Here is a 25,878-nt window from a genome sequence, read left to right as displayed (position 1 = left end):
CAGAGAGCTGAGTGTTAAAGCATTTTAGCGTGACCATAGAGATGCTTCCATGAACATAGCCCTCCCCATCTGTCCCTCTGTCTGTCCACATTTTTTTTTTCTGGATGCATTTCAATGAGTCGAAGACATTGAACACTTCCTTGTCACACTTTGCCATCGTGGGGTAATCATTATTAACTACAGGTTGATATCTGCACAGAACTCTTTAATAGATAGATGTGTGCGTATGTGTGTGCGTGCGTGCGTGTGTGTGTGTGTGTGTGTGTGTGTGTGTGTGTGTGTGTGTGTGTGTGTGTGTGTGTGTGGTGACATATATAATGAAATGCACAATTTTTTTTTGGAGGGAGTATTTGGGGCCGCTCTCAACTGCTCTAGACTTATCCTGGCCTGTGCTCATGAATCACTCATGATAGTGCCCAAGGGACCATATGCCATCCTGGGGATCAAACCGCTATCAACCCTCTGTTAGGCCTGTGTATTAACCTCAGTACTCTCTCTTCAACAATGCACAGATCTCAACTAGACCATTTAAGGAGTTTTGACAGATGTACAGACCAGTATAGTCCAAAGCCTATCTAATATTCCCATTATCCCAGAAAGATCCTTTGTGTTCCTTCCCAGCTCTCTCCTTTGCCCTGCTGTTTTTTGGCCCACACCCAGCGGTGCTTAGGGCCACATCCTAGCTCAGACTTAGGGGACAGGTTCAGTCTGTTGAACTCTCTCCAGCCCTCTAACAGTAATCTGGTTTGTTTTATTTTAATGCCATTGCTGTGTGATTCAACTTACAGAACGTCACACATTTTGGATTTGGCTTCTTATGCTGCCGTCAGATTCCAGTTCACCCGAAATGGAAGTTCCGTAATGAGTGCATGAGTGCTGTGCAGGGCGAGGATGTGTACAGAATGTTGAGTCACAACACTACAGGCGTGATGGTGCCGGTTCCCTCTTCCAGGGAAGAACCTGAGTCACAGCATCACGTGGGGCCTGCTGGTGCCTCCTTGCTAAAGTTCCAGCAACTGTACTAATCATGGTTGCAGTATTTACTGACGGATGGAGCTCAAATCTGTCATCACACGAAGTGTAAGATAAGGGTGATTTTTTTGTTTCCCTGTTTAGATTCTGTTATTCCACCTGCTTGTATTAGCTGGAACAATGTGAAGTATCTTCCACTCAACTTTCTGGATGCCCTGGAATATCGTGTTTATGTCAATGGGAAGTGAACAACTGAATTTTTTCCCTCTATTATTTTATTTTTTTTCAGAGTAATGACTTTACATTATTACAATGAGGACAGACTCCCCACCGGTGACTGGTGGTGACTTTTGTGTATCACCATGAATCATAACAGTCTTGAAGTTCCCACCCACCCCACCCCTGACCAGTACCAGTACCTGAGCACTACCCAAGCTCAGTTAAAACCTGAATGGCTGAGGGTGAGGTCCAGCTTTACCATTTTAATTTCTTTACACTTTTTTGTTTGTTTGTTTCCACTGTAGGTTATACCCTGCAGTAGTTGGGGCCCATGGACCAAGCCCAGGGCCTCACACATATAAGACATTTGCTCTACCACTGCAGCCACATGGCCAGCCCTGGGTCTGCTCATTTTTTGGTGGGGGAGGGACGACCACACCCATGATGTTGGGGGGCTACTCCCATCTTATTGCCCAGAGGTTGCTTCTGGTGATACCTGGGGAGACCCGTGCAATGCGGGGGATTGAACCCAGGGCTCCTACGTGCAAAGCATACAACCCAGTCCTTCGAGCTTCCTCGGCTCTGGCTTTGCTCTTTTTTGGTTTAATTATAAGGGTGGTGCCAGGACTCAAACCCAGAACCTCAGTCAGGCTTGAGCTCCATCCCTCAACCACACCCCCACCCTGGCTTGGCTAGGTAAACGCCTGCACAGATGGTTCGGACGTGGACAAGGTGAAGACAATTGAGGCAGCTTCCGGGAAGCCAGCCCTTGCTACACGCCCCCAACCTTGCCCTGCCACCCCATGCCTGGTTGACTGGCCAGCTGTGACTGTGATGCTGAGCTTGTTGCTCCCACGCCACTGGGCTGCCCGAGGTTGCACTGGAAACTGGCTATCTCAGGACAGTTCCCCTCTGTGACTCTGTGACTCCTCAGCCCACAGGCAGTACCTGGGCATACTTGGGCTTGGATGGAAGGAGACTTTCGGGCTTGCCCGGGAGGGGACTGGAGCAGAGATGCGGACGCTCTGCTGTGTGGGACAAACGCAGCTCCCACCACACAGAAGCATTGTCCCCCACAACCCCTTCCTGCTGCGCCCAACCCTATCCCTCCAGGGAACCTCAGGTAGTCCTTCCCTCTGCCCATGTCTGCCCAAAGATTCTGACTTCTTTTCTACCTGTCCAAGAATTGCCTTCATGCACAAGTCCCCTTTACACTCAGAACTTGTAAGATGGAGATTGGAGAGCAATAGTACAGCGGGTAGAGCATTTGTCTTGCATGCGGCTGACCCAAGTTTGATCCTGAGCTTTGCATATGGTCCTTCAAGCAACTGAGCATCGCTGGGTATGACCCAAAAAGAAAAGGAAAAAAAAAAAAAACCTCGTGGAAAAACACTTCTTTGGAGAAGATGTTTTTAAAGGCACCACTGGGGGCACCCTCTCTGATTTTTATATTTATGTGAATTTCTTACCTTTGAATGGCAATTAAAGCTTCTTTTTCTAGTAAGTAAGATGACACTCAATTGACACCCCTGCCTTAAAAATTTTCTTTTTTTTTCAATAATGCCGGAGGTTTGGGGCTCTAAGGAGCTCTTGGGGGTGTCTAGGGACTGTATCTGGTGACACTTGGCTGTGTGGGTCTACTCAGGCCCGGTTGTGCTTGGGGCCACCAGGGCCATCCCCAGCAGTCCCGGGGTGGGAGGGGCAGGATTGTATGCCAGTCCTTTGAGATATCTCCTAGGTCTTAGAATTTTATTTTTCTTTCTGCAGCACCAGGAATTAAACCTAGGCCCTCATACATGCAAGTCAAGCACTCTACTGCAAGTGCTCTAATCTAGGCCTTCAAAGTGATAATTTTGGAAGGGTTTCCCAGGCAGTGCTCAGGGACCTTTCTTCTGCATCCCCCCGCCCCCGAAGCCACAGCCAGCAGTGCTCAGGGCTTACTCCTGGTTCTGTGCTCAGGGATCACTCCTGGCAGGCTTGCGGACCATATGGGGTGCTGGGATCAAACTTGGGTTGGCCACGCTCAAAACAAGCGCCATACATGCTGTTCTACTGCTACACCCTTCCCCCACCCCCCAGTGACTTTTAAAGTACTTTCTTTTTCTTAGTTGGCTTTCTTGTGGCATAACTCATAAGGCAGTGATCCCTGAGCACAGCTGGGTGTGCCCCCACCCAAAGCTGAAAATATTGTCACCATCACTGTCATCCTGTTGCTCATCGATTTGCTCGAGTGGGCACCAGTAATGTCTCTATTGTGAGACTTTTTGTTACTGTTTTTGGCATATCAGATACACTACAGGTAGCTTGCCAGGCTCTGCTGTGAGGATGAGATACTCTTAGTAGCTTGCCGGGCTCTCTGAGAAGGACGGAGGAATCGAACCCGGGTCAGCCATGTGCAAGGCAAATGCCCTGCCGCTGTGCTATCGCTCCAGCCCTGAAAATATAGTAATTTTTTTTTTTTTGGTGTGTGTGTGGGGCACACCCAGCTGTGCACAGGGCTCACTCCCAGCTCTATGCTCAGGGACCCATATATAGTGCTGGAGATCGAACTCAGGTACCACATGCAAGGCAAACACCTTTCCTACTAAACTATCATCTGAACCCCTAATTTCCCATCTTCTGAGTGGTTTAACTTGGCAGTCCTAGTGCTCTTTCCTGGATTTCAGGTTCGGTCTGATCCAGGACCCCTGTTCTTACAGTGGCTTGCAGGTATGACTTCAGGGCAGCCCCAAGCTCTCACAGACTATGAAGTTACAATGAAAAGCTCATTTTGAAAAAGCTGGTACTGTGACCTTTGAGAACTTCAAGATGTACAAGGGAACCTACCTCATAAAATGTGATGCTGGTCCCATAATTGCCTGTTGCCTGTGGCTTCCTTGCTCACCCACCAGAGAGCAGTGTTCCACTCTGCCCAACTCTCCCCAGCAAGGCAAGTCAGCTTGTAGGACCCGGTCAGCAGAACTGCTGTGAACTGGGTTTCAGAAATCATGCCTAGCAGGCATATTCCCCAGAGATGCTTTTGTTATCTTCAGAGATAACATCCTTATCTCAGAGCCTCCCCATGTTCAATGGGCTGATTTTGCACAAAGCTGGGACATGGGGTAAGTGTGGGCTCACTACCCCACACCACATCTAGAGCCCCACTGAAGCACCCCCCACTTCATTTAACTGTTTGGAGGTTTTGGGGGGCTGCAAGGAGTTCTTGGAGGTGTCTAGGGACCATATCTGGTGACACTTGGCTCAGGCCCAGGAGTTGAGGCCGCCAGGGTTCTAAGGTTAAAGAATTTTTAACACCTTTCCAATTTTAGCACTTAAGTTTCTGAAGATACCCCCAAGAAAGCGTTTCTTTTTTTTCTTTTTTGGCCTTTTGGGTCACACCCTGCGATGCACGGGGGTAACTCTTGGTTTTGCACTCAGGAATTACTCCTGGCGGTGCTTGGGGGACCTTATGGAATGCTGGGAATCGAACCTGGGTGGGCTATGTGTAAGGCAAATGCCCTACCCGCTGTGCTATCGCTCTAGCCCCAAGAAAGCGTTTCTTGACATGTAAGCTGACTGCTGGAAATGTCTTGCACTGCAGCCCTATGGAGACTAATAACATAGGCACCTCTCTGTGTATCACAGAAGTTTCATAGAATAATGTCTGTACTGTGTGCAGTACACTCCAGTATCTTTATTCTCTGTTGTCAACACTATGTTGATTTCCTGGTTCACAAATCTGGTCTGAGCCACAGCTACTGTGTGACAAATACCGCCTTGCAGTTGCTGAGCCTGTTCTGCAGAGAGGAGAAGATGTCGGTGTCGATGTAGATTGGGGACCCCATGGCCTAGAGACACATCCAGTATGAGACTCCTAGGTTTTGGGGTTTGAGCCTGCTGTTCTCGGTGCATGTTTATAATGGAGTGTGGGAGGATGTGCACTCCCAGTGGTGGTCATGGGCTGCTTCTGACTCTGCTCAGGAGTGCCCCTGGTTGCGTTGGATATACAGTACAAGGGTGCAAGAAATGGGGAGGTGAGGGTGGAAAGTGGGGGGCAACGGCAGGGGGGTAGAGGGGATGGGCAATCCACAGCAGGCAAGGCACTCGCTTAACCCGTTGAACTATTTCTGACCCCCACTTCGAATTGTCTTTGTTTTGGTTTGTTGGTTTGGGGTCCACACCTGGCAATGCTCAGGGGTTACTCCTGATTCTGCACTCAGGAATCACTGCGGGCCGTGCTCAGGGGCCACTGTGGGGTGCCAAGAAATGAACCTGAGTTGGCCCTCTGTAAGACAAACGCCCTACCCACTGTACTATTGCTCTGATCAACTTCGAATTTTCTTAATGGATCTCGGGGGTCCCAAAGGCATTGCTATGGAGGTAATGACAGTATTCAGATCACAGTCACTGCATGCGTGAGTACGTGAGTGTGTGTGTGTGTGTGTGTGTGTGTGTGTGTGCATGTGTGTGGTTGCGCGTGCGTCTGTGTTCTGTTTCCATAGCCCATGGATTTTCTCTCTGGGCCTGTTGCTTCTGTGTATCAAACATAGGTGGTCAGATCCAGGCTGGCTAACCCCGTGGACCCCACATGGTCCTTTGACTTAAGTAGCCCAGAAACCAGCATCCCATCAGCCCACCACTGCCCCTCGGTAACCAGGGAGTCCCCCACCACGGCTGGCCACCGTGCGCACTGCAGCTGGTGGCAATGCTGACGTGATGCCGTCCTCGCTCTAGAACACCACGAAGAGGACATTTGCCATCGACTACGAGCACAACTGTTTCCTCAAGGATGGCCGGCCCTTCCGCTACATCTCGGGCAGCATCCACTACTCCCGCGTGCCCCGCTTCTACTGGAAGGACCGGCTGCTGAAGATGAAGATGGCAGGGCTGAACGCCATCCAGACGTGAGTAGGGGGGCATGGCAGGCTCGCCCAGAGAGGGGGCACAGAGGTATTTCTCAGGAAGATTATTTTTGGTTTTTGTTCTGTGAGCCAGCTGTGTTCCAGCAGTGCTCAAGACTTATTCCAGGCTCTGTGCTCAAGGATCACTCCCAGTGAGACTTAGAAGGGGCCTCTTGCAGTGACGCTGAATGAACCCATATCAGCCATGTGCCAGGCAAGCGCCTTAACCCCTGTGCTATCTCTCCAGTCCCCAGGCAGCCAGAGATTTGATGTCAGTGGGCCCCTTGGGTGGCTTATGTGAGGTGGGGAGGAGAGAGTAGGTCACTTTCTCCCCATCTGCCTCTGCCACCCATGACCCAGCTGGGAAAAGTAGGACTGATAAAGACTGTGATGGGCCCAGGCGGGGCATGGGCCAAAGCCCCTGCCAGCCCCACCAGATGGCTGTCAAGCCACACCTGACATCTGCTTGGTCTTCTCTGTGCGAGAGTTGATCCCCGCCATTTGATTTCTCGGGGAGCCATGGACGCAAGTTGGGACAAGGAATTGCTCTTTGTCGGAAAGTACAAAGTACAGTCGAGTCCTAGCCCTTACCCAGGGTTACCAAGTTTTTGTCTTTCCTCACAGAAAAGAATTTCAGAAGTAGATCAATACTGTTTGCTTCACTAAGTAACACAGATTTTATGTGGAGGATTTTGAAGGTGAGGAGGGGAGAGAGAGAGAGAGAGAGAGAGAGAGAGAGAGAGAGAGAGAGAGAGAGAGAGAGAGAGAGAGAGAGAGAAGTGGGAGAAAATGCAGGCTTCTCCAAGGGCAGAGAGAGCCCCTACGCACATCCCAGCACTAGACAGAAAAATACGCATCTCAAGAGGGGGCAGGGGGGTGAGGGGGTTCCCTAATCTACCTGCCTACATCAGTTTTAGTGCAGAAATAGGAAGGAGCCAAGTCCCATCTTCTGAGAGGGACTTATGAGCTGGATTGGTCCTTTTAAAAATTTTTTTTTTATTTTGTAAGTTACTTTACAATATTTGATTACATTTAATATTCAAACACCAACCCACCACCATTACACCTTTCTACCACCAAATTCGGGATGTTTCCATCCCAAGCCCCAAGCCCTGTCCCAAAACACAACCCAAAGAGTATATTTTGTATTGTTTGTTATGAAGAACTGCTGAACATGCTTACAAAAAAGTGTTCATATAGGAAACAGTGTGAAAATTGTTCTGTTTTTGCAGGAGCCATTAAGACATCCTATAGGATATCACTAACATGTTGTTAAAGTTTGGGTGATGTGAGCTCGGGTATATATGTCTGAAGATATGTATGTATGCATAAATATATGGTGTATCCACAGGACAAAGCTCTAATCTACCACTGGACAAGGTGCAGGAGCCCAGGATATGGCTCAGAGGGCTGGAGAGTTCAGTGTGGCCCAAACACAGCAACTCACAATTTTTTTTTTGTTTGATTGGTTTTTGGACCACATCCAGCAGTGCTCAGGGCTTTCTCCCGACTCTGCATTCAGGGATCACTCCTGGCAGGCTCAGGGGACCGTCTGTGGTGTATGCAGGTCAATGCAGGTCAGCTGCATACAAAGCGAGCACCCCACCCTCTCTACTAATCTCCAGCCACACCCCCTCACCTCTCCCTGCCCCCTAACCCCCCCCCCCCCCCCGGCCCCGCCAGCCAGTTCATTCATGGAGAGATGGCTCAACAGGCCAGGTGCATGCTCTGCATCTACATGCAGGAGGCCTAGGTTTGTTTTTCAGTTTTTGTTTCAGGCCTCACCTGGCAGTGCTCAGGGGTTACTCCTGGCTCTGCACTCAGGAATCACTGCTGAGATGTGGTGTGCCCAAGTTCCCAATCCCCAATTGCGGAGAGACCAAGTCCACACATGATAAATGCAAAAGCAAAGGAACTTTATGACTAGCCCGAGCTATTGTTAGCTATTGCTCGCTCTTGCTAGCTCGAGCTAGGGTCCAAGTCTCATCCAACACAGTGAAGTCTCGACAAGGATCCCAATTCCAAACCACAAGCAGTTATATGGGTGCAGAGTTAAGAAGCAGTTTATATACTGGTCTGTTTTCAGCATCGGTCCTGTTACAACAGTGGTCAGCAATTAGATGATAGTTTCCAGTATCAGTTAGTAACAGTTTCTAAGGAGGATACAGTGACCCCTCATGACCGGCCAGATCCAACTGCCCGATTCCTTATCTAGCAAATTACTCAACTGGGAATTTACCAGAAACTGCAAGTCCTGCTTTGGGGAAACAGAAACTGAAGCCTCGTTGAGACTTAGTGTTAGTGGCAGCTTCTCCTGGCATCAGTTTCACCCTCAGAGTATCGACCCTGCATCAGCCACATGCAAAGCAAGCGCCTTCCCCACTGTACCGTGTCTTTAGCCTGGAGGCCTAGGTTTGATCCCCAGCACTTCATGGTCTCCTGAGTACCACTTGGAGCAACCCTCAGGCACTGAACCAGGAAAAGTCCCTAAGTACTACTGCTTGTTAAGCCCCACCCCGAAAGAAAAATAGAAATAAATAAAAAATTGAAAGGAAATGCAGGGGCCAGGAGATAGTACACGGCAGGTTAAGGCACTTGCCTTTCATGCTGTCAATCTTAGTTCCATCTCAGTGCTTACATACATGGCCCCCTGAGCACTGGCCTCGGAAAAAGAAAATGCAGGGCAGAGATAGTACAGCAGGTAGGGCACTTGCTTTGCACCCAGCCAATCTGGATTCAATTCCCAGCATCCCGTATGGTTCCCTGAACATTATCAGGAGTAATTCCTGAGTGCAGAGCCAGGAGTAAACCCAGAACATTGCCGGGTATGACCCAAAAACAACAGAACAAACAAAAAAAGGGAATGTAGTCTCCTTTTGCCTTATTTCCAAGTTGCATATCACCTTCCTTCACCTTGCCTTTTCTATTCTTCCCAACACACACACACACACACACACACACACACACACACACACGCATGTGTGCGAGAAGCTCACTCCCCCCACCCCCATTACATTTCTGTACTCTGCCATATGACCAGGAGACACTGTGTGTGTTGGCAGGTATGTGCCCTGGAATTTCCATGAGCTCGAGCCAGGAAAATACCAGTTTTCTGGAGACCAGGATGTGGAATATTTCATTCAGCTGGCGCAAGAACTGGATCTGCTGGTCATCCTCAGGCCGGGACCCTATATCTGTGCCGAGTGGGACATGGTGAGTGTGTCTGGACCAGCCCCTCCAGCCTGCTGTGTGCATGTCACGGCAGGTGCACAGAGAGGGAATGAAATCCACTTGATGAGTCTCACAACCTGGAGTGTGTGACTCTAACCAGCAGGAAAACGCCGTGATGGTGTGGATACCCTTGCAGAGCAATTGGAAATTAACTGGAATTGTCAACATAAAAACTTTGCTTTTCTGCTTTTTTTGGACCACACCCGGTGATGCACAGGGGTTAACTCCTGGCTCTGCACTCAGGAATTACTCCTGGCGGTGCTCGGGGACCATGTGGGATGCTGGAAATCGAACCCGGGTCAGCCACATGCAAGGCAAACACCCTACCCACTGTGCTATCGCTCCAGCCCCAACTTTTCTTTTCTTTTCTTTTCTTTTTTTGCTTTTTGGGTCACACCCGGCGATGCACAGGGGTTACTCCTGGGTCTGCACTCATGAATTACTCCTGGCAGTGCTCAGGGGACCATATGGGATGCTGGGATTCGAACCCAGGTCGGCTGCGTGCAAGGCAAACACCCTACCCGATGTGCTATCGCTCCAGCCCCCCAACTTTGCTTTTCTATGTGGATCTTCCCTGGGTTCTATCCCTGGCACCATCAAAATAATAATAATAATAAAATACTTTGAATCTCAAAACACTATTCATACACAGTGATCTTATCTTAATTGTTACAGTTTCTAACTTCTCTCAAAGTGGGACTGAGCTGAAATAATTTTTCTTCATGAGCTTTCTGTCCCCCCCCAGCAGTAATTTTGTTTCTTTTTAAGTTCAATTATCTTTTTCCCCCCACAGTTACAAAGTTGTTCATGGTTGGGTTTCAATTATACAATGTTCCAACACCCACCCCTTCACCAGTGTACATATCCCAATGTCCCCAGTTTCTCTACTGCCCCTCTCCACCGTCTGCCAGACACATTCTGTCTCTCTCTGTCTCTGTCTCTCTGTCTCTGCCTCTGTCTGTCTGTCTCTCTCTATGTCTCTGTCTCTGTCTCTCTCTCTCTCTCTCCTCTCATTCTCCTCTCTATTTTCTTTTGGGCATATAGTTTTCTGAAAACGGAAAGATTACCGTATTTATTCCTTTCAGCATTCAGTTCTTATCCAGAGGGATCATTTCCAACTATTATTATCATAATGGCCCTTTCTCTGTCCTAACTGCCTTCCACTCCCTACACATTTGTGGCAAACTCCCAACCATAGACCAGTCCTCCTGGCCCTGGGGCTATAGTTGGTAACATGCTGGGAAAATGTCCTGCTGTCTGTGGGGTGGTGGGGGTGTGGGGGGTTATTCCTAGCAGTGCTCAGGGAGCCATGAGGTTCAAATCCAGAGCTCCCACATGGACATGCCCCCTGCTCACTGAACCAGCTCTTCTCTGACCTTGCTAGTTCTCAATTCTATTTCCCCTGGAGTGAACATTATAATAACTTCTACCCCTTGTTCTAGGGAGGATTACCTGCTTGGCTGTTAGACAAAGAATCAATTGTTCTGCGTTCTTCTGACCCAGGTAGGAGGCTATTGATGTCTAGAGAGAGTTTAGGAAAGCTGAGATCATTCACCCAAAAGGCTCAGGCATTTCACGTACTGCATGTGCAGTAAACAAGACTTTTGGGACTTGCTCCATCAGAGCTCGCTGACAAGCTGGCCTCTCTGCAGCTGAGCCACTGGGTGAACGTGTCCCGCCTGCAGTGCTCGTGTGTTACAGGGTCAGTGCATGCATCTGGCTTTCAAAATAGCAGGTGTCACTTCTGGAATTATCTCACTGTTTGACTTGCCCAGTAGTCGAAGCAGCTTTTATTTCTTTGCCTTCTTTTACAGAGTGATATTTACATGATAGAAGTCTTTCCTTGCCTTTGTAAATCACTAGATAGCACTTTATCTAGAAATCGATCAACTGCAAGGTACTACTTCGTTAGGCTTTTTTTTTTTTTCAATTTTTTGACTTGTTTTTTGGCGGGGGTGGGGGTGGGGGGGGTGTTGTGATCACACCTGGCGATGCTCAGGGGTTACTCCTGGCTCTGCACTTCAGGAATTACTCCTGGTGGTGTAATTCCTGAAGTGCTATGGAATGCCGAGGATCAAACCCAAGTTGGCCACATGCAAGGCAAACGTCCTCCCCACTATACTATCACTCCACCTCCTAGTTATGCTTTTAAATTGTGTTTATGTTTTTTTTTTTTCTCCCTTCCCCTCTGTTGCTGTTGTGGTGGTGAGTGGGGATCACGAGCCTCTGTGTGCCCCCAGAGGTTATACTCCTGCCACCATGCTCATGCATCTTTAGATGCAGTGCTCACACATATGCCAGGCTGCTGTGCGTGTACCGGAGCTCATGTATGGTGTCATGAGAGCACATGAAAAAGGTGCTGGGACTATGCTTGGTGCATGTGGCCAGTGCTGGCATCCACACTCATGCCTCAACCTGCACGGCAGGTGCTTTTTGCTACTGAGCCATCCCTGGGTCCCTTTGCTGTGTTTCTAATCTTCTTCTTTTTTTTTTTTTTTTGGTTTTTGGGTCATACCTGGTAATGCACTCAGGAATTATGCCCTGCGATGCTCAGGGGACCATATGGGATGCTGGGAATCGAACCCGGGTTGGCCGAGTGAAGGCAAATGCCCTACCCGCTGTACTATCGCCCCAGCCCCTGTTTCTAATCTTCTGAAGACTACTGTTTCCCTTGGTGATGATGGTGCTAAAGTCAAGGGCAGCAAATACCCACTGCACCCACGAGATAGATGCCAAGTCTCTTACATGTTTCATTATTGTATTTGCTTTAAAGAGTTTCTGCGCTCTTTGTGTTTTTCACATACTATCTCATTTAATTTGTATAGTGACCATATGGTCTGTGTGTATTCCTAGTGTACCCATTTGACAATGTTCATATTTTATGTCATTTATTAGTTTATTAATTAATTGGTGGGGAGGTTTGGGGGCCCTACACATTGGTACTCAGAGTCTACTTTTAGCTCTATGCTTGGGGGTCACTCTCAGCAGTGATGTGGGTATCAGGTGGTGCCCGGAATAGATCTGGGATCAGTTACATGGGAGGCAAATGCTCTAAATCCTGTGCTCTCTCTGGCATCCAACAATGTGTAAATTTTGTTAGAATTTGATTTCAGAAAACATAAACTTTAATTTTAAAAAGGAAAACAAATTGAACCCTGGCAGAGAAGGCCACACCATTACCTCACTTACTGGTTTTTTTTTTTTTGTGTGTGTGTTTAGTTTTGGTTTTTTTTGCTTTTTGAGTCACAACTGGTGATACACAGGGGCTACTCCTGGCTCTGCACTCAGGAATTACTCCTGACGGTGCTCAGGGGACCATACGGGAAGCTGGGAATCAAACCCGGGTTGGCCACATGCAAGGCAAACGCCCTACCCGCTGTGCTATCACTCTAGCCTCTGTTTTTCTTATTAAACCTTAGCTCATGCCTTCTGCACGCTGAGCATCACCACACTGGGCCTTGTCCACTTAGAGCTGAGCTGAGGGGACAGCATCCTAAAGGATACCTTTCCTCAGACATTTAGCACATGTGGCGGGTTCCCTGTGACAGGTCGCTGGAGAATAGGGAATATAGATCTGTGTGTCGGGCCGGGTTGTGTGTTTGTACTGAAGAGGAAGTGATGTACGTGATGGTGGGACTCTTCTTTCCAGACTACCTTCAGGCTGTGGACAAGTGGTTGGGAGTCCTGCTGCCCAAGATGAAGCCGCTCCTCTACCAGAATGGAGGCCCCATTATAACTGTGCAGGTAACCATGGCAATAAGCGTGCACGGAGGTGGGGGCTAAAGGAGGGTCCCCTCCATCCTCAGTAGACACAAGGGCAGTCCAGACTGGGCAGTACTCAGCGTAGCTGTGCAGGCCTGATGGTTTAACCCTCAGGCCGGGGGATGTGGTGCTGCTTGGGCCCAGTGGTACCACCCCTGCTAAGCTCTAGGGGGCAGGTGGTTCTGGGGATCCAACTCGGAGCCCTGTGCATGCGAGACAGGCACTCCAGTCCTTTCTGTTATTAGTAGCCCCGAGTCTGCTGCTCTCATCAGTGCCAGGATAGCTCAGGGAGTGTCTGTGCAGCGTCTCTGGAAGTTGTGCTTCTGAATGCCTGCCTCATTCCCAACTCGGGGTTGTATGCCCTGAAAATCCATTTCAATTCGTCATCCACATTTTAATTTTATTTGATTATACTCATTTAGTTTTATGGTTGTCTTGTTTAAATTTATTTATTTCACTTTATGTGATTTCTTAATAATTAAATCAACTGATTTATAATAATGATAAAATGGATTTAATATAATTAATAATATAAATAGTTACATATTCATTTCTATGTCATTGATTTATGGTTTTGGTTTGGGATCATACCCAACTGTGCTCAGGGTTTACTCCTGACTCTGTGCTCAGGATCACTCCTAGCAGGGCTCAGAGGACCATATGTGGTGTCAGGGATTAAACCTGGGTCAACCGCATGCAAGGCATAGTCCTTCACCGCGGTATTATCTCTCTGACTCCTTAATTAATGTATTCTTTTTTTTTTTTTTTGCTTTTTGGGTCACACCCAGCAATGCACAGGGGTCACTCCTGGCTCATGCACTCAGGAATCACCCTTGGCGGTGCGCAGGGGACCATATGGGATGCTGGGATTTGAACCCGGGTTGGCCGCGTGCAAGGCAAACGCCCTACCCACTGTGCTATCACTCCAGCCCCTTAATTAATGAATTCTTATTCAATTTTACTATTTAATGTAGTAACTTATTTTGTCCTTCATTTAATTTAACTCTTGAGGTATTCGTTTTTATTTTATTTGTTTTCATAGTTTATATCTTTATTTTACTTTTTATCTTTCTCATAATATTGATTTTATTTAAATTTTTTTCAGTTAACTTTTATTTCTGGGGCCAGAAATGTGGCTCAGATAGACCACTTGCCTTTTATATGTAAGGGCTTAGGTTTAATTCTCAGCACCGCAAAGCCTCCCCAAGCACCATCAGGAGCTACCCCTGAGCAGTGTTACTTATTTATTTATTTATTTATTTTTGTTCTTTGGGGCCACATCCAGGTGCTCAGGGCTTAGGGTACCATGTGCAATGCCAGGGATCTAACTGGGATCTTAACCCCTGTGCTGGCTTTCCAGTCCAGGTAATTTTTAATTGTATTCATTCTGTTTAGCTTGAGGTTATTTATTTTTGGTGGGTGGTTGGGCACTCTCAGTGATGTTCAAGGGGTTGTTTCTGCCTCTGTGCTCAGGGATGACCCCTGTCAGAGCCCAGGGGCCCAATGTGGTGCCAGTGAAAACTTTTCTTTGATATTGCTTTGCAGAATAATTTGGTTTAAACACTAGATGCTGTAACTCTGCTTCACCTCTTTTTCAGGAGTAAGCACTCAGGGCTTACTCCTGGCTCTGTGCTCGAGGGTGACTCCCGGTGGTGCGTTGGGGACCTCATATGATACAAGGGACAGAGCTGAGTTCCACCATATGCATGTGCAAGATGTGTTAGCTCTCTGGCTCAAGTTATTTTCAAATTTCGTTTTATATTTTAAATCTAAGTAAATTTATTTTTCTTTTCTTTTTGATTTATCTATATTAATTATCTGATTTTTTTGCACTTTAAGTTATTTATTTCTACTTACTTTAGTACATTTTATTTTGGTTTTTATTTTTTTGCTTTTGCTTTATTTAAATTTTTTAATTATTTTATTATTCTACCTTATTTCTGTTGATTAATTTGTTTTAGACTTTTTTTTTTTAAATTTAAATTTTATTGAATCACCATGTGGAGGGTTACATAGTTCTCAGGATTATGTCAGTTATACAATACTCAAACACCCTTCCCTTCACCCGTGCCCATATTCCATCACCAACCACCCCATTATACCTCCCGCCCCCTCCCGCCCCCCCAGTCCCCGCCCTTGTAAGTGATAAGTTTCACTTCGTTTACGCTTTATCTTGGTTATAGTCCATGTTTCAACACATAACTCACTATTGTTGCTAGGGTTTCCCCCCAAAAAAGAAAAGACAGTCCCACTGTCAAGGAAGCATTTGATGGCTCTCCATTGCTGAGAATGTAGAGATATTAAGTCCCGCTGTTTGTTACATAACTTTTCTATTTTTTTCCCCCTCGTCCCGCGCCACCGAGATCACGCCTGTTTAGTAATCACCACGCTGCCTGACAAAGGGAAAACAAACCAAAAAAGATGGTTATTTCTCGTCATCAGCCGGCGTGGGGCTCTGGCTTAGTTGATAGTCTGGTAGAATGTCTGCAAGCAGTTTCTGGAACCAAAAGTAATACGCTGGTATCGGCCCCGGCTCGAGATTCCACCAGCGTCCCGGTGTTCCAAGTACATAATAATTTATTCCCTTGTATCCCATTCCCACGCCACCAGGTCCGTGTCAGCTTAATGGACATCATACTATGGTTAACGCCACGCCGCGTATCTTCCCGAGAAAGAAGGATATTTCTTCTCAGCCGGCGTGGGGATATGGCTTAGTTCAGTCTATAGAGATGGCTACCACTTTGGTAGCCTTCAATATTTCAGCAAAAGACTTACTATTCTTGTTAGGATTTCCCACCAAAGTCCCACCCGATAAAAGGGAACCATTTCATATTGGTGATGATTAAATGACAATAGGTTGCGCGGCCATGGCAGCGGCCTCTCGGCTTTGAATTTCTGTATAAAGTCCAGGGAAAGTACAGCCAGAAATTACACGTCGCTACAAACTTTAACCCTATTATGGTCCCCCCAAAGTCCAACCCATTACAAAGGAACCATTTCATATTGCTGATGATTAGATGACATTAGGCTGCCGCGGCCGCGCGGTTTTGGGTTTCTATATAAAGTCCAGGGAAAATTCTGCCTAAAATTCTGTCGCTACAATCTTTTACCCTTCAACAAAAAACTCAGTACTATTGTTTGGAGTTTCCCCCCACAGTAAGCCCTGCCAAAAAGGAACATTTACACGTTGCTGACAATCAAGAGATATTAGGTCGCGCAGCTGCTATTGCAGCCACGCGGTTTTGGATTTCTACATGAAGTCCAGGGAAAATTCTTTTGGTAATTGCATCACTCGCTGGCAGCACCTGGGCCAGAAGCTCCGAGCACACAGTTTGGAGGCATTTTGGGGGCGCCGCTCGTGTCCAAAGTGGTTCAGTTGCCTCCGGGGTCGATCTCGCGCGGGGCCGGAAAAGGACTGTTTTAGACTTTAAATATATTTATTTTCATTTGTTTTTTATTCTTTTTTGTCTTATTTAATTTCAATTTTTATAATATTAATTTAATTTTGTATTTTTTAACTTTCTATCCTATTTTATTCTATACTATAATTGAATTTATATTTTATTTTTAAATTTATTATATTTTACTTTTATAATTTGATAAAATTTAATGTGCTTAGTTTTTTAATTACTTGATGTCTGTTATTTATTTTGCTTTTAATTGTTGCTTTAGCTTATAATTATGTTTAATGCATTTGTTTGGTTTTTTCTTTTTTTTTTTTTTTTTTTTTTGCTTTTTGGGTCACACCTGGCGATGCACAGGGGTTACTCCTGGCTCTGCACTCAGGAATTACCCCTGGCCGTGCTCAGGGGACCATATGGGATGCTGGGATTTGAACCCGGGTCGGCCGAGTGCAAGGCAAACGCCCTACCCGCTGTGCTATCTCTCCAGCCCCATTTGTTTGGTTTTTTAATCATTTCCCTACTCTATTTTTAAAATTTAATTTTATTCATTTTATTTTATTTTATTTAAAATTAATTGTGCCATATTCAGTTTATTTAAAAATGCATTTAAATTTATTTTCTTATTAAATTTGTATTGTATTAAATTCATTCTATTTTTTTTTAATTTATTTTATTCATACTTTTTTTCTTTTTGGGGGGTTGTGATCCCTATGCACAGAGCCAGGAGTAAGCCCAGAGCACTACCAGGTATGGTCCTAAAACAAAACAAAATTTTAATTAAAATAAAATCTATTAAATCTTTTGTTTTACTATTTTATTTTATTAACTTATTTTAAGTTTAATAATTTGATTAATTTTTAATCTAGTTTTATTCTATTATTTTCATTTTAATTTTTTCTATTGGTTTCCATTGGTTTTGTTTTGGTTTTTGGGTCGTACTGACTGGTGCTCAGCTCTAACTCCTGGTTCTACACTCAGAAATTATTCCTGATAGTGCTCAAGGAATCATATGGGATGCCAGGGATCGAACCCAGCTTGGCTGCGTGCAAGGCAAGCGCCCTACCTGTGTACTATCACTCTGGCCCAAATTTTGTTATTGTTTAATATGTTTTATTTTCTTTTAATTCATTTGATTCATTTGACTCTTTTTTTTTTTTTTTTTTTTTTTTTTGCTTTTTGGGTCACACCCAGCCTTGCACAGGGGTTACTCCTGGCTCATGCACTCAGGAATCACTCCCGGCGGTGTTCAGGGGACCATATGGGGTGCTGGGAATCGAACCCGGGTCAGCCGCGTGCAAGGCAAACGCCCTACCCGCTGTGCTATCGCTCCTGCCCCCTCATTTGACTCATTTTTAATCGGAATAATTTTCACACCACATTTCCGAGTTGAATTTTTTTTTAAGTTGCTCTGTGTCATAAGCATTTAACTCTCATTAAGTATTCTTTGACAAATAATTCATGGTTGCCCGACTTGTCATTGAGTCACTGTTTGGAAGTCTTCTGGGGTGACTATCTTGGCATGGCTGGAATCTCAGAACCTTCAGTCAGTGCCTCTGTTTGTCAGGCCTTGGAGCAGGTCACCTGCTTTGTCCCATCTCTAAGTCCTCTGATCCCCACACTTCTCTGCCTGGCAGCCCTGGGCCTCACCACACCTGTGCACACATCACCTACCTACCTTCCAGATAATTCTGGCAGAGACCACAGGACTAAACAAGGGAGAGGCTGGTCTAATGTTCCTGGTTCCTGTCTTTGGACCACACCTGGCAATGCTCAGGGGTTATTCCTGGTTCTGTGCTCAGGAATTACTCCTGGCGGGCTTTGAGGCTGGAGATGAGAGGTATATGAAATGTCAGAAATCGAACCTATGTCACCTGCCTGCAAGACTGGTGCCCTTCCTTCTATATTATGGCTCCGGCTCCTGGTTTCTGTCTTAATTTGGATGCAGAGTCATGCTGACTTAGTTCAGTTCCCAGCAATCCAGGGCCAAAGTGATTCTTGTGAGGGTGTTTGGAACTTTCATGGCTGCTGGACGCCCAACTGGTCCTTTATCCATTCTGATGATTCAACCACACGTGCTCTTATTTTTTTCCCCCAGGGATTAGCCAAACCAGCGCCCACTGAGCTGGTTCTTTATTTGTGGTCACTTAGCTCAGTTGGTGCCAAGACTGCACCTTAAGTAAGTAAGTAAAGCTGCAAATGCCTGCTGATAATATCCAGGGTGAAAATAATTAGGAGTAGGCTTTGTCCACCCACATCTTGCTCCGACTGATGACTGGAGCGTTTCCCATGGGATAATAGCCCTGTTTATAGCCCTTGTTGCAGAAGAGCAGCAACTGTTAAGGTCTGTGGTGCTCTGTGGCTTCATTAAGGAGCAAGATGGGAACACTACTGGAATGCGGGTATGCAGGCCGTGGCCCCTGGGAACCCACCAGCAGTCTGGTTAGTAAGCACAGGACCGTGGAACACAGCTGTGCCCGCTGTGATCCTAGAAACTGTGGTTGCTTGGGTTTTCCCACAGCACGCCCGTGTTACCGAAACAAAAACATGACCCAAAAAGAAGTGTACAAACAAGGGAAAAACAACCCCTTATCCCCACACCCCTACCCCAACTTACACTTTGTTCCCCTTACAGTTGGCAATAATAATAATTAATAATAATAATAATCCATCCATATGTCATTGGACACCTACGTTGATTCCATATCTTAACTATTGTACTGAATGCACCAGTGAATAATGGTGTGCATAATAATGCCCAAGGGGGGAAATAATGTTCTAGCTAGTGTATGTGACATGATACCCCATTTTGAGGGCAGAAAACGAAGACTATATTACATGTGTATGTTTAAAGAGAGAGAGAGAGAGAGTATGTACGTGTTGACCAGGAAGAATAACAAAATGTTAACGGTAGTTATTTTTGAATAATCAATTTAACAGATTCCCCCTCCTTCCATTTTCTAAATTTCTAACATAGAAAAGTCTTCCGGGGGCTGGAGTGATAGCACAGCGGGTAGGGTGTTTGCCTTGCATGTGGCCAACCCGGGTTTAATTCCTAGCATCCTATATGGTCCCCCAAGCACTGCCAGGAGTTATTCCTGAGTGCAGAGCCGGAAGTAACCCCTGTGCATCGCCGGGTGTGACCCCCTAAAAAAAAAGGTCTTCTTTAAGTTATCTGTGGTAGGGGAGAACCTCTACAATCTGAGAATTAGCTGGGTAATTTTTCAGTTTTTTGTTTTGTTTTGGTTTTTGCTTATTCTGGGTGGGGGTAATTCATACACTGATTTGCTCTTGGAGGACAGAGCTGAGTGGAGGTGATATTTTCAGCCAGCACAGACCTTTGTCTCAGCAACTGCCGGGGCGCCTTCTCTAAACTCAGGAGCGCCTTGGGCGGAAAGCTTGGGCATCTTCTGACCTTTCCCTCCTCCTCTTCCATTTGCAGGTAGAGAATGAGTACGGCAGTTATTTTGCCTGCGATTATGATTACCTGCGCTTCCTGACCAAACGCTTCAGGGAACACCTGGGTGAGGACGTGGTTCTCTTCACCACTGATGGAGCGAATGAAAAGTTTCTGCAGTGCGGGGCTTTGCAGGGGCTGTTCGCCACAGTCGACTTCGGAGCAGGTTGGTGTTTGTAGTAACAGAAAACCCAGGTGGCACCTCCGGGCCTCTTTCTAGGGCCTTTCTTTTAGTCGGTCCTTCTGGATAAGCCGTGTTTTATATTTACTTGCAGTGCTGGAGCCAAGACATGTCAAAAACACATGGTCTAGGGCTGGAAAGATAGTACATGTGATCTATCACTGAGCTGGTTTTAAGCTGTTTTTGTTTGTTTGGGGGTTTTTTGGGGGGGGATCGGGTGTTGTTGAGGCACACCCAGCTGTGCTCAGGGCTTACTCTTGGCTCTGCACTCAGAGATCACTTTGAGGACTCGGGGGACCATATGGGATACTGGGAATTGAACTGGGGTCAGCCACATGCTAGGCAAGTGCCCTACCCATTATACTGTCTCTACTCCAGTTTTAAGCTGTTTTGATGAGCGTATTGAATGAGAGTTCTCAAATTTGCATTTCTACAGTGACAGATAAACTGAGATCACTGATCAAGGACCTCACTCGGCAAAGGGTTATTGACTGATTTGTACAGGAGCTGATTTAAGTTATGCTTGTACAGTTAAGCTGATTTGTATGGGAGCTTTGTTCTCAGCACACCCCACCCACCCCCTGCTGTGACACCAACCCAGAACCCAAGTGCTGTTCTCTGAGCACTCAGCAGCTCAGGACAGCTATGAATGACTAAACCCTGAAGCATTTGCTTTTGGGCATCCTCAACTTTTCTATACCTGCCCCCATCTTGCTGGAGCACATCGTGCTTTGCATGCAGGAGGCCTGGGTTTGATGCCCAGCACTGCTGCGTCCTTGAGCACCATCATGAACCCGCCCAGTACTGACAGGTGTGGCCCAAAAGAAAAAGCAGGAAAACAAACAAAAATGGCCAACTTCAATCTTTGAATCAAGTCTATTTCTATAGGTTTTGGTTTGGTTTGGAGGCCACATCCAACAGTACTCAGGGGTTACTCCTGACTCTGCACTCAGGAATTACTCCTGGCTCACTAGGGACCACATGGGGTTCAACCACAGTAGTTGAACCCAGGTCAACCACCCATAAGGCAAGTCCCCTAGCCACTGTACTATCACTCTGGCCCCCTTAAGTGTAGATTAAAGAGTAGCATTTCCTGATTTTTATAATTGTCTACTGTTTATTCAGTACTCTCAGGGAATACCACCATGTCTGCTGTTTACTCCCAAATGACTGCGAAGAAAATATTATGTATTTATAGAGAGACTAATAAAGATGGGTAAAATGGGCCATCTGCAGAAAAGGAATATTCTTCAAAATCATTCTTGGGGGCTGGAGCGATAGCAAGTAGGGCGTTTGCCTTGCACGTGGCCGACCCGGGTTCGATTCCCAGCATCCCATATGTTCCCCGAGCACCACCAGGAGCAATTCCTGAGGACAGAGCCAGAGCCAGGAGTAACCCCTGAGCATCGCTGGGTGTGACCTAAAAAGAAAAAAATAAAATCGTTCTTTGTCCTATTCTCACAACTTCTCTAGGATATCAAAACAAAAAGTCTCCCAGCCCCTCTTCTTCCCCACCAAAAGCAGTTTTTCCAGTAGCACAGAGATCACCACTTCCCCTGCCGACTAAGACACTCGCCCTCACTGCATGCCCGCCCTCGCGTGCTCTGGAGATGCATGTGCAGAAGGTGTATTTCTTCCACATCATCAGATAAGGATAACTGAGCCAGGGACACTCTCGAAGAGCTGGAGCACATGGTTTGCATGCTGGGGGCCTCGGTTCAATGCCTGGCACCTCATAGTGCCCCAGGGACTGAACTGAGTTGCAATGAACTGAGTGTGTCTAGGACGGTGGGACCTTGCTCGGAGCATTTGGTGAGGAAGTCAGTCAAGTCCAGAGAGCTGCATAGGAAACGCCGTGCGGGTCGCCACCTGCTCTGGCACACTCCTACCTCAGGGAGGCAGATGCACTGCATGTCCATGTGGAGGAATCCATTGATGATCACTGGATTCTTAGGACAAGGGGTGAGAGCATCTGCAGCTGGGGCTCATCGGACAAATCGCTGGTGTGCCTGGGCCAGGGACTTGAGCGCGTCTGCTTCCTTTGCCGCTCTTTTGGTTTAATTTTGGTTTGGGGGGCCACACCTGGCAGTGCTCAGGACTAACTCCTGGCTCTGCTCTCAGGGATCACTCCTAGTAGAGCTTGAGGAACCCTATAGGTTGCCCGGGATCGAACCCAGGTCAGCTGCATGCAAGGCAAGTGCCCTATGGAATATGCTCTCTCTCCAGCCCCAGCTTTGCTTCCTTGGAGTCTTGTTTATTTTTGTTTGTTTGGGGAGCAGGGGGGCATGCCAGAGATACTCAGGGCCTACTCCCAGTTTCGTGTTCAGAGTTGCTCCTAGTGATGCTCAGGGGACCAGTCGGAGCCAGAAGGGACCCAGTACTATTTCCAAGACCTTATTTCATTTATTTGTCCATATGTTTATGTACTCACGGGATTTTCGTTGTTGTTAATTTTGGTTGTCTTGCCGCTCCAGAGATGTAACCCAGAGCCTCACACATGCAGAACATGAGCTCCCTGCACTGAGCCATACCCAGGGTTCAGCGGGGGGTTTGTTCTCCAGTGTCCCGGCTATGAAGTTTGGGACCGCGGGGTCCTCTGCTCTTGTCAGAGAGGCTCGTCCTGCCGGTGCTTTCGCTGACGAGAGGCAGGGCCTTACTCTTGTGCACAGGAATTCTCCCACTTGCTGGAGGGGGCAGGGAGAGCAGAAGCTCTGGGAGGCACGGCCAGGCCCAAATATCCACACAGAAAGCTTCAGGAAGAAAAATAAAGAGCAAGGGGCCTGGGATGGCCGATGAGCCCAGATCGAAATGAAAATTCAGGGTGTGCACATTTATTCAGGGCCCAATGCAGTGAAGCAAGGATTGCTCGTTGAGCAAGGATTTGTGACACTTTCCTGAGGGTGGCACTATGGGGGCTATGAAGAACACAGGCCCATCCAGGAGGGAGCGTCTGATCAACCGAGGTACATGTGTAGAGACCAGAACACAGAACACATGGGACAGAGAATTAGTACCACGGCTACCCCATTTGCCTTGCATACAGCTGACCCGGATTCAATCCCCAGCCCAGGCATTGATCATAGGCATGACCCCTGGGCAGTATGTTTGGGTTTGAGGTCACAGGGCCCTCTGCGTGTGACCCCAAACATAGGAGTGGTTTCCTAAACACAGAGCCAGGAGTAAGGGAGTAAACCCAGAGCACCACAAAGCATGGACCAGAAAACAAAAATCAAAACCAAACAAGAACAGTGGCCAGGCGCCCAGACTCCGGGGAAACACAGACAAAGGTGCCAGGCCTGTGACTGTACTCAGGAAGGGCCTGGGGACCTGCTCAGGGTGGAAACCAGTGTTTTCTGCCCGCCACCCTTCACCCTCCACCCCTTCTGCCAAATGGATGGTCTGGGGCCAGCCCAGAGCTCACTTGCTGTTTTTTGTTTTTTTTTTAAACCCATGGGGTGTGCAAAAGGGCAGGGCCTCAGGCTCCCGCCTCTGAAGGTCTGTTTTTTATTCAACTTCTTATTCCCATCATTGATCTTTCTCTCCCCTCTCATAATTTTCAGGTTCTAACATCACAGCTGCTTTCCTAACCCAGAGGAAGAGTGAGCCCAAAGGGCCCTTGGTAAGCAGTGGGGCGAGGTGGGTGAGGTGTAAAGACCGTTGGCTTGAACTGACTTCGTCGTGGTTGTTGGGAACTTAAGCGATCAGCCATGGCAGGGTCAGGCTCATTCTCTGGATTGTCTGGCTTCACTCTGGGGTCAGCAGCTGATGGGATTATGGCCCACAGTTCGCTGAGCCCACGAGCTCTGAGCTCACACCTCACACTGAGCTTGGCGTCTATCAGTATCAAAACAGCCAGTGCAACTGGGATATAATGAACAAGGAACCCTTGTCCCAGTTGCTGGGAGGATGCTCTGGTTCAGCCTCTGTGGAAAAGGATTTAGAGAATTCTCCACAAGTTAAAAATTGAACTGCCATAATGACCCATCGACCCCATTCCTTGGCATCTGTTCCAAGAACACAAAAAACCTGAACTCGAAAAGAAGATGCGAGCCTGTGTTCGTTGCAGTGTCGAGCACAGTAGCCAAGATAGGAAAGCAACCCAAATGCCCAGCAGCAGATGAGGCTGCTGTATGTGGTGTATTAAGGAAACTGGTGTATGTGCACGATGGAATACATAGCTGTGAGAAAAGATGACATTGTGCCTTTTGCTCCAATGTAGATGCAACTAGGAGTCAAGTTAAGCTAAATTAGAGAGAGGACAAATACCCGATGATGTCACTCCTATGTGGTGTGTGAAAAAACAATGCAAGGGAACAGACCATGTCTAATGATAACAGACTCTTGGTCTTTTGTGGGGGCTGGGGCGGTGGTGATTGGGTGATTGGGTCACACCTGTAGGTACTTGAGGCTTAGTCCTGGCTCTGTGCCCAGGGATCATTCCTGGCGGTGCTCAGTAGGCCATATGGAATGAACCCCGGGTTGGCCGTGTGCAAGGCAAATGCCCTACCCACTGTTCTAATAACTCCAGCCCCAGATTCTTGGTCTTTGATCACAAGCCGGGGTGGTGAAGAAGAAGCTGACTTAAAGTAACATAAAGACACTGGTGCAAGGTCTTCAGTGGTGCTTAGGTGTAGTGATTTACGCACCAAAAGACAGCACTAACACTCTACTAACCATGTTTCCTCAACCATAATTGCAAAAATATATATTTTAAGGCAAATTTAAGGGGGATCAGGAGATAGTTTAGAAGTCAAGTCTTGTTCCTCACTTGGGCACCATCCAAGTGATCACCGGCAGTACATAGTCCCCCGAGCATTGCCAAGTACAGCCCCAGAGGCCGCGGGATGACCCTCCTAAGGGCCTGAGCAGCACCACATCCTTGGGCCCTGAGCACTGACTGAGAGCACCCCAGGACCCCAGCACCACTTGGGAGTCCCCACCCCCACTAAGAGAACCAAAATACAAAAGGGGGGAAAACCCAGCCTTTTCTGAATCTGGTTAGTGAGCACTGCAGAACACACCCTCGCAGAGGGGACCTGTGTCTGGGCCCCTCAAAATGACCCTCTTCCCTTTTTCTGGGCCAAGGGCTTAGCAGGGTAAAGCCCCAGAGCAGTGGGAGATGCTGGGCAGGGGGCCCGACAGGTGAACCCACCCACACTGGTACTGGCGAGTGCGGACTCCCACAAAGAGAGGGTTTGGAACTGATTGTTTAAAAAAAGTTTTTTTTTTCTTTTTGGGTCACACCTGGCGATACACAGGGTTACTCCTGGCTCATGCACTCAGGATTACTCCTGGCGGTGCTCAGGGGACCATATGGGATGCTGGGAATCGAACCCGGGTCAGCTGCATGCAAGGCAAACGCCCTACCCGCTGTGCTATTGCTCCAGCCCCAATAAAAGTTGTGTTTTTTTTCTCACCTAGCTCCTTAGGCTGGGCTGGAGAGTTGAGAACAAGGGTTCAGACACTCGCCTTATACCTGGGTTCAGTCATCCGCACCCCAACTGGTCCCCCAAGCACCTCCAGGAGTGGTTTCTGAGAACAGAGTCAGGAATAAGCCCTGAGTAGAGCTGGGTGTGGACTCCCTCCCTGCAAAACAAACAACAACAACAAAAAAAACAATTCCTTTATTCAACAGAATTTTCCACATACTTAAATGCAGGGCTGGGTAACGAAACGGAGGTGCAGGTCAGCTTTTCAGGACGCCCTGTCTTGCTGGCACCTGAAAACTGGCTTTGGGCAATGCTTTTGTCAAGAGTCCTCTTTGCGGGGCTGGAG

The 25,878-nt window shown here is 47.3% G+C and overlaps 1 protein-coding gene across 1 annotated transcript in view; it reads left to right on the top strand.

Moving 5' to 3' along the window:
• Window positions 1-25,878, top strand: part of GLB1 (galactosidase beta 1) — an 82,293-nt gene that overhangs the window by 12,336 nt on the left and 44,079 nt on the right. Inside the window, exons 2-7 of the mRNA XM_055135272.1 lie at window positions 5,905-6,074; window positions 9,134-9,284; window positions 10,745-10,805; window positions 12,952-13,046; window positions 19,908-20,088; window positions 23,664-23,722. Coding sequence (XP_054991247.1) covers window positions 5,905-6,074; window positions 9,134-9,284; window positions 10,745-10,805; window positions 12,952-13,046; window positions 19,908-20,088; window positions 23,664-23,722 — 717 coding nt within the window. The remainder of the gene's footprint in view (window positions 1-5,904; window positions 6,075-9,133; window positions 9,285-10,744; window positions 10,806-12,951; window positions 13,047-19,907; window positions 20,089-23,663; window positions 23,723-25,878) is intronic.

Source organism: Sorex araneus, chromosome 4 (genome assembly GCF_027595985.1).
Source record: "Sorex araneus isolate mSorAra2 chromosome 4, mSorAra2.pri, whole genome shotgun sequence".
NCBI lineage: Eukaryota > Metazoa > Chordata > Mammalia > Eulipotyphla > Soricidae > Sorex > Sorex araneus.
Note: the sequence above shows the minus strand (reverse complement) of the source record. Positions and strands in the feature narration are given on the sequence as shown.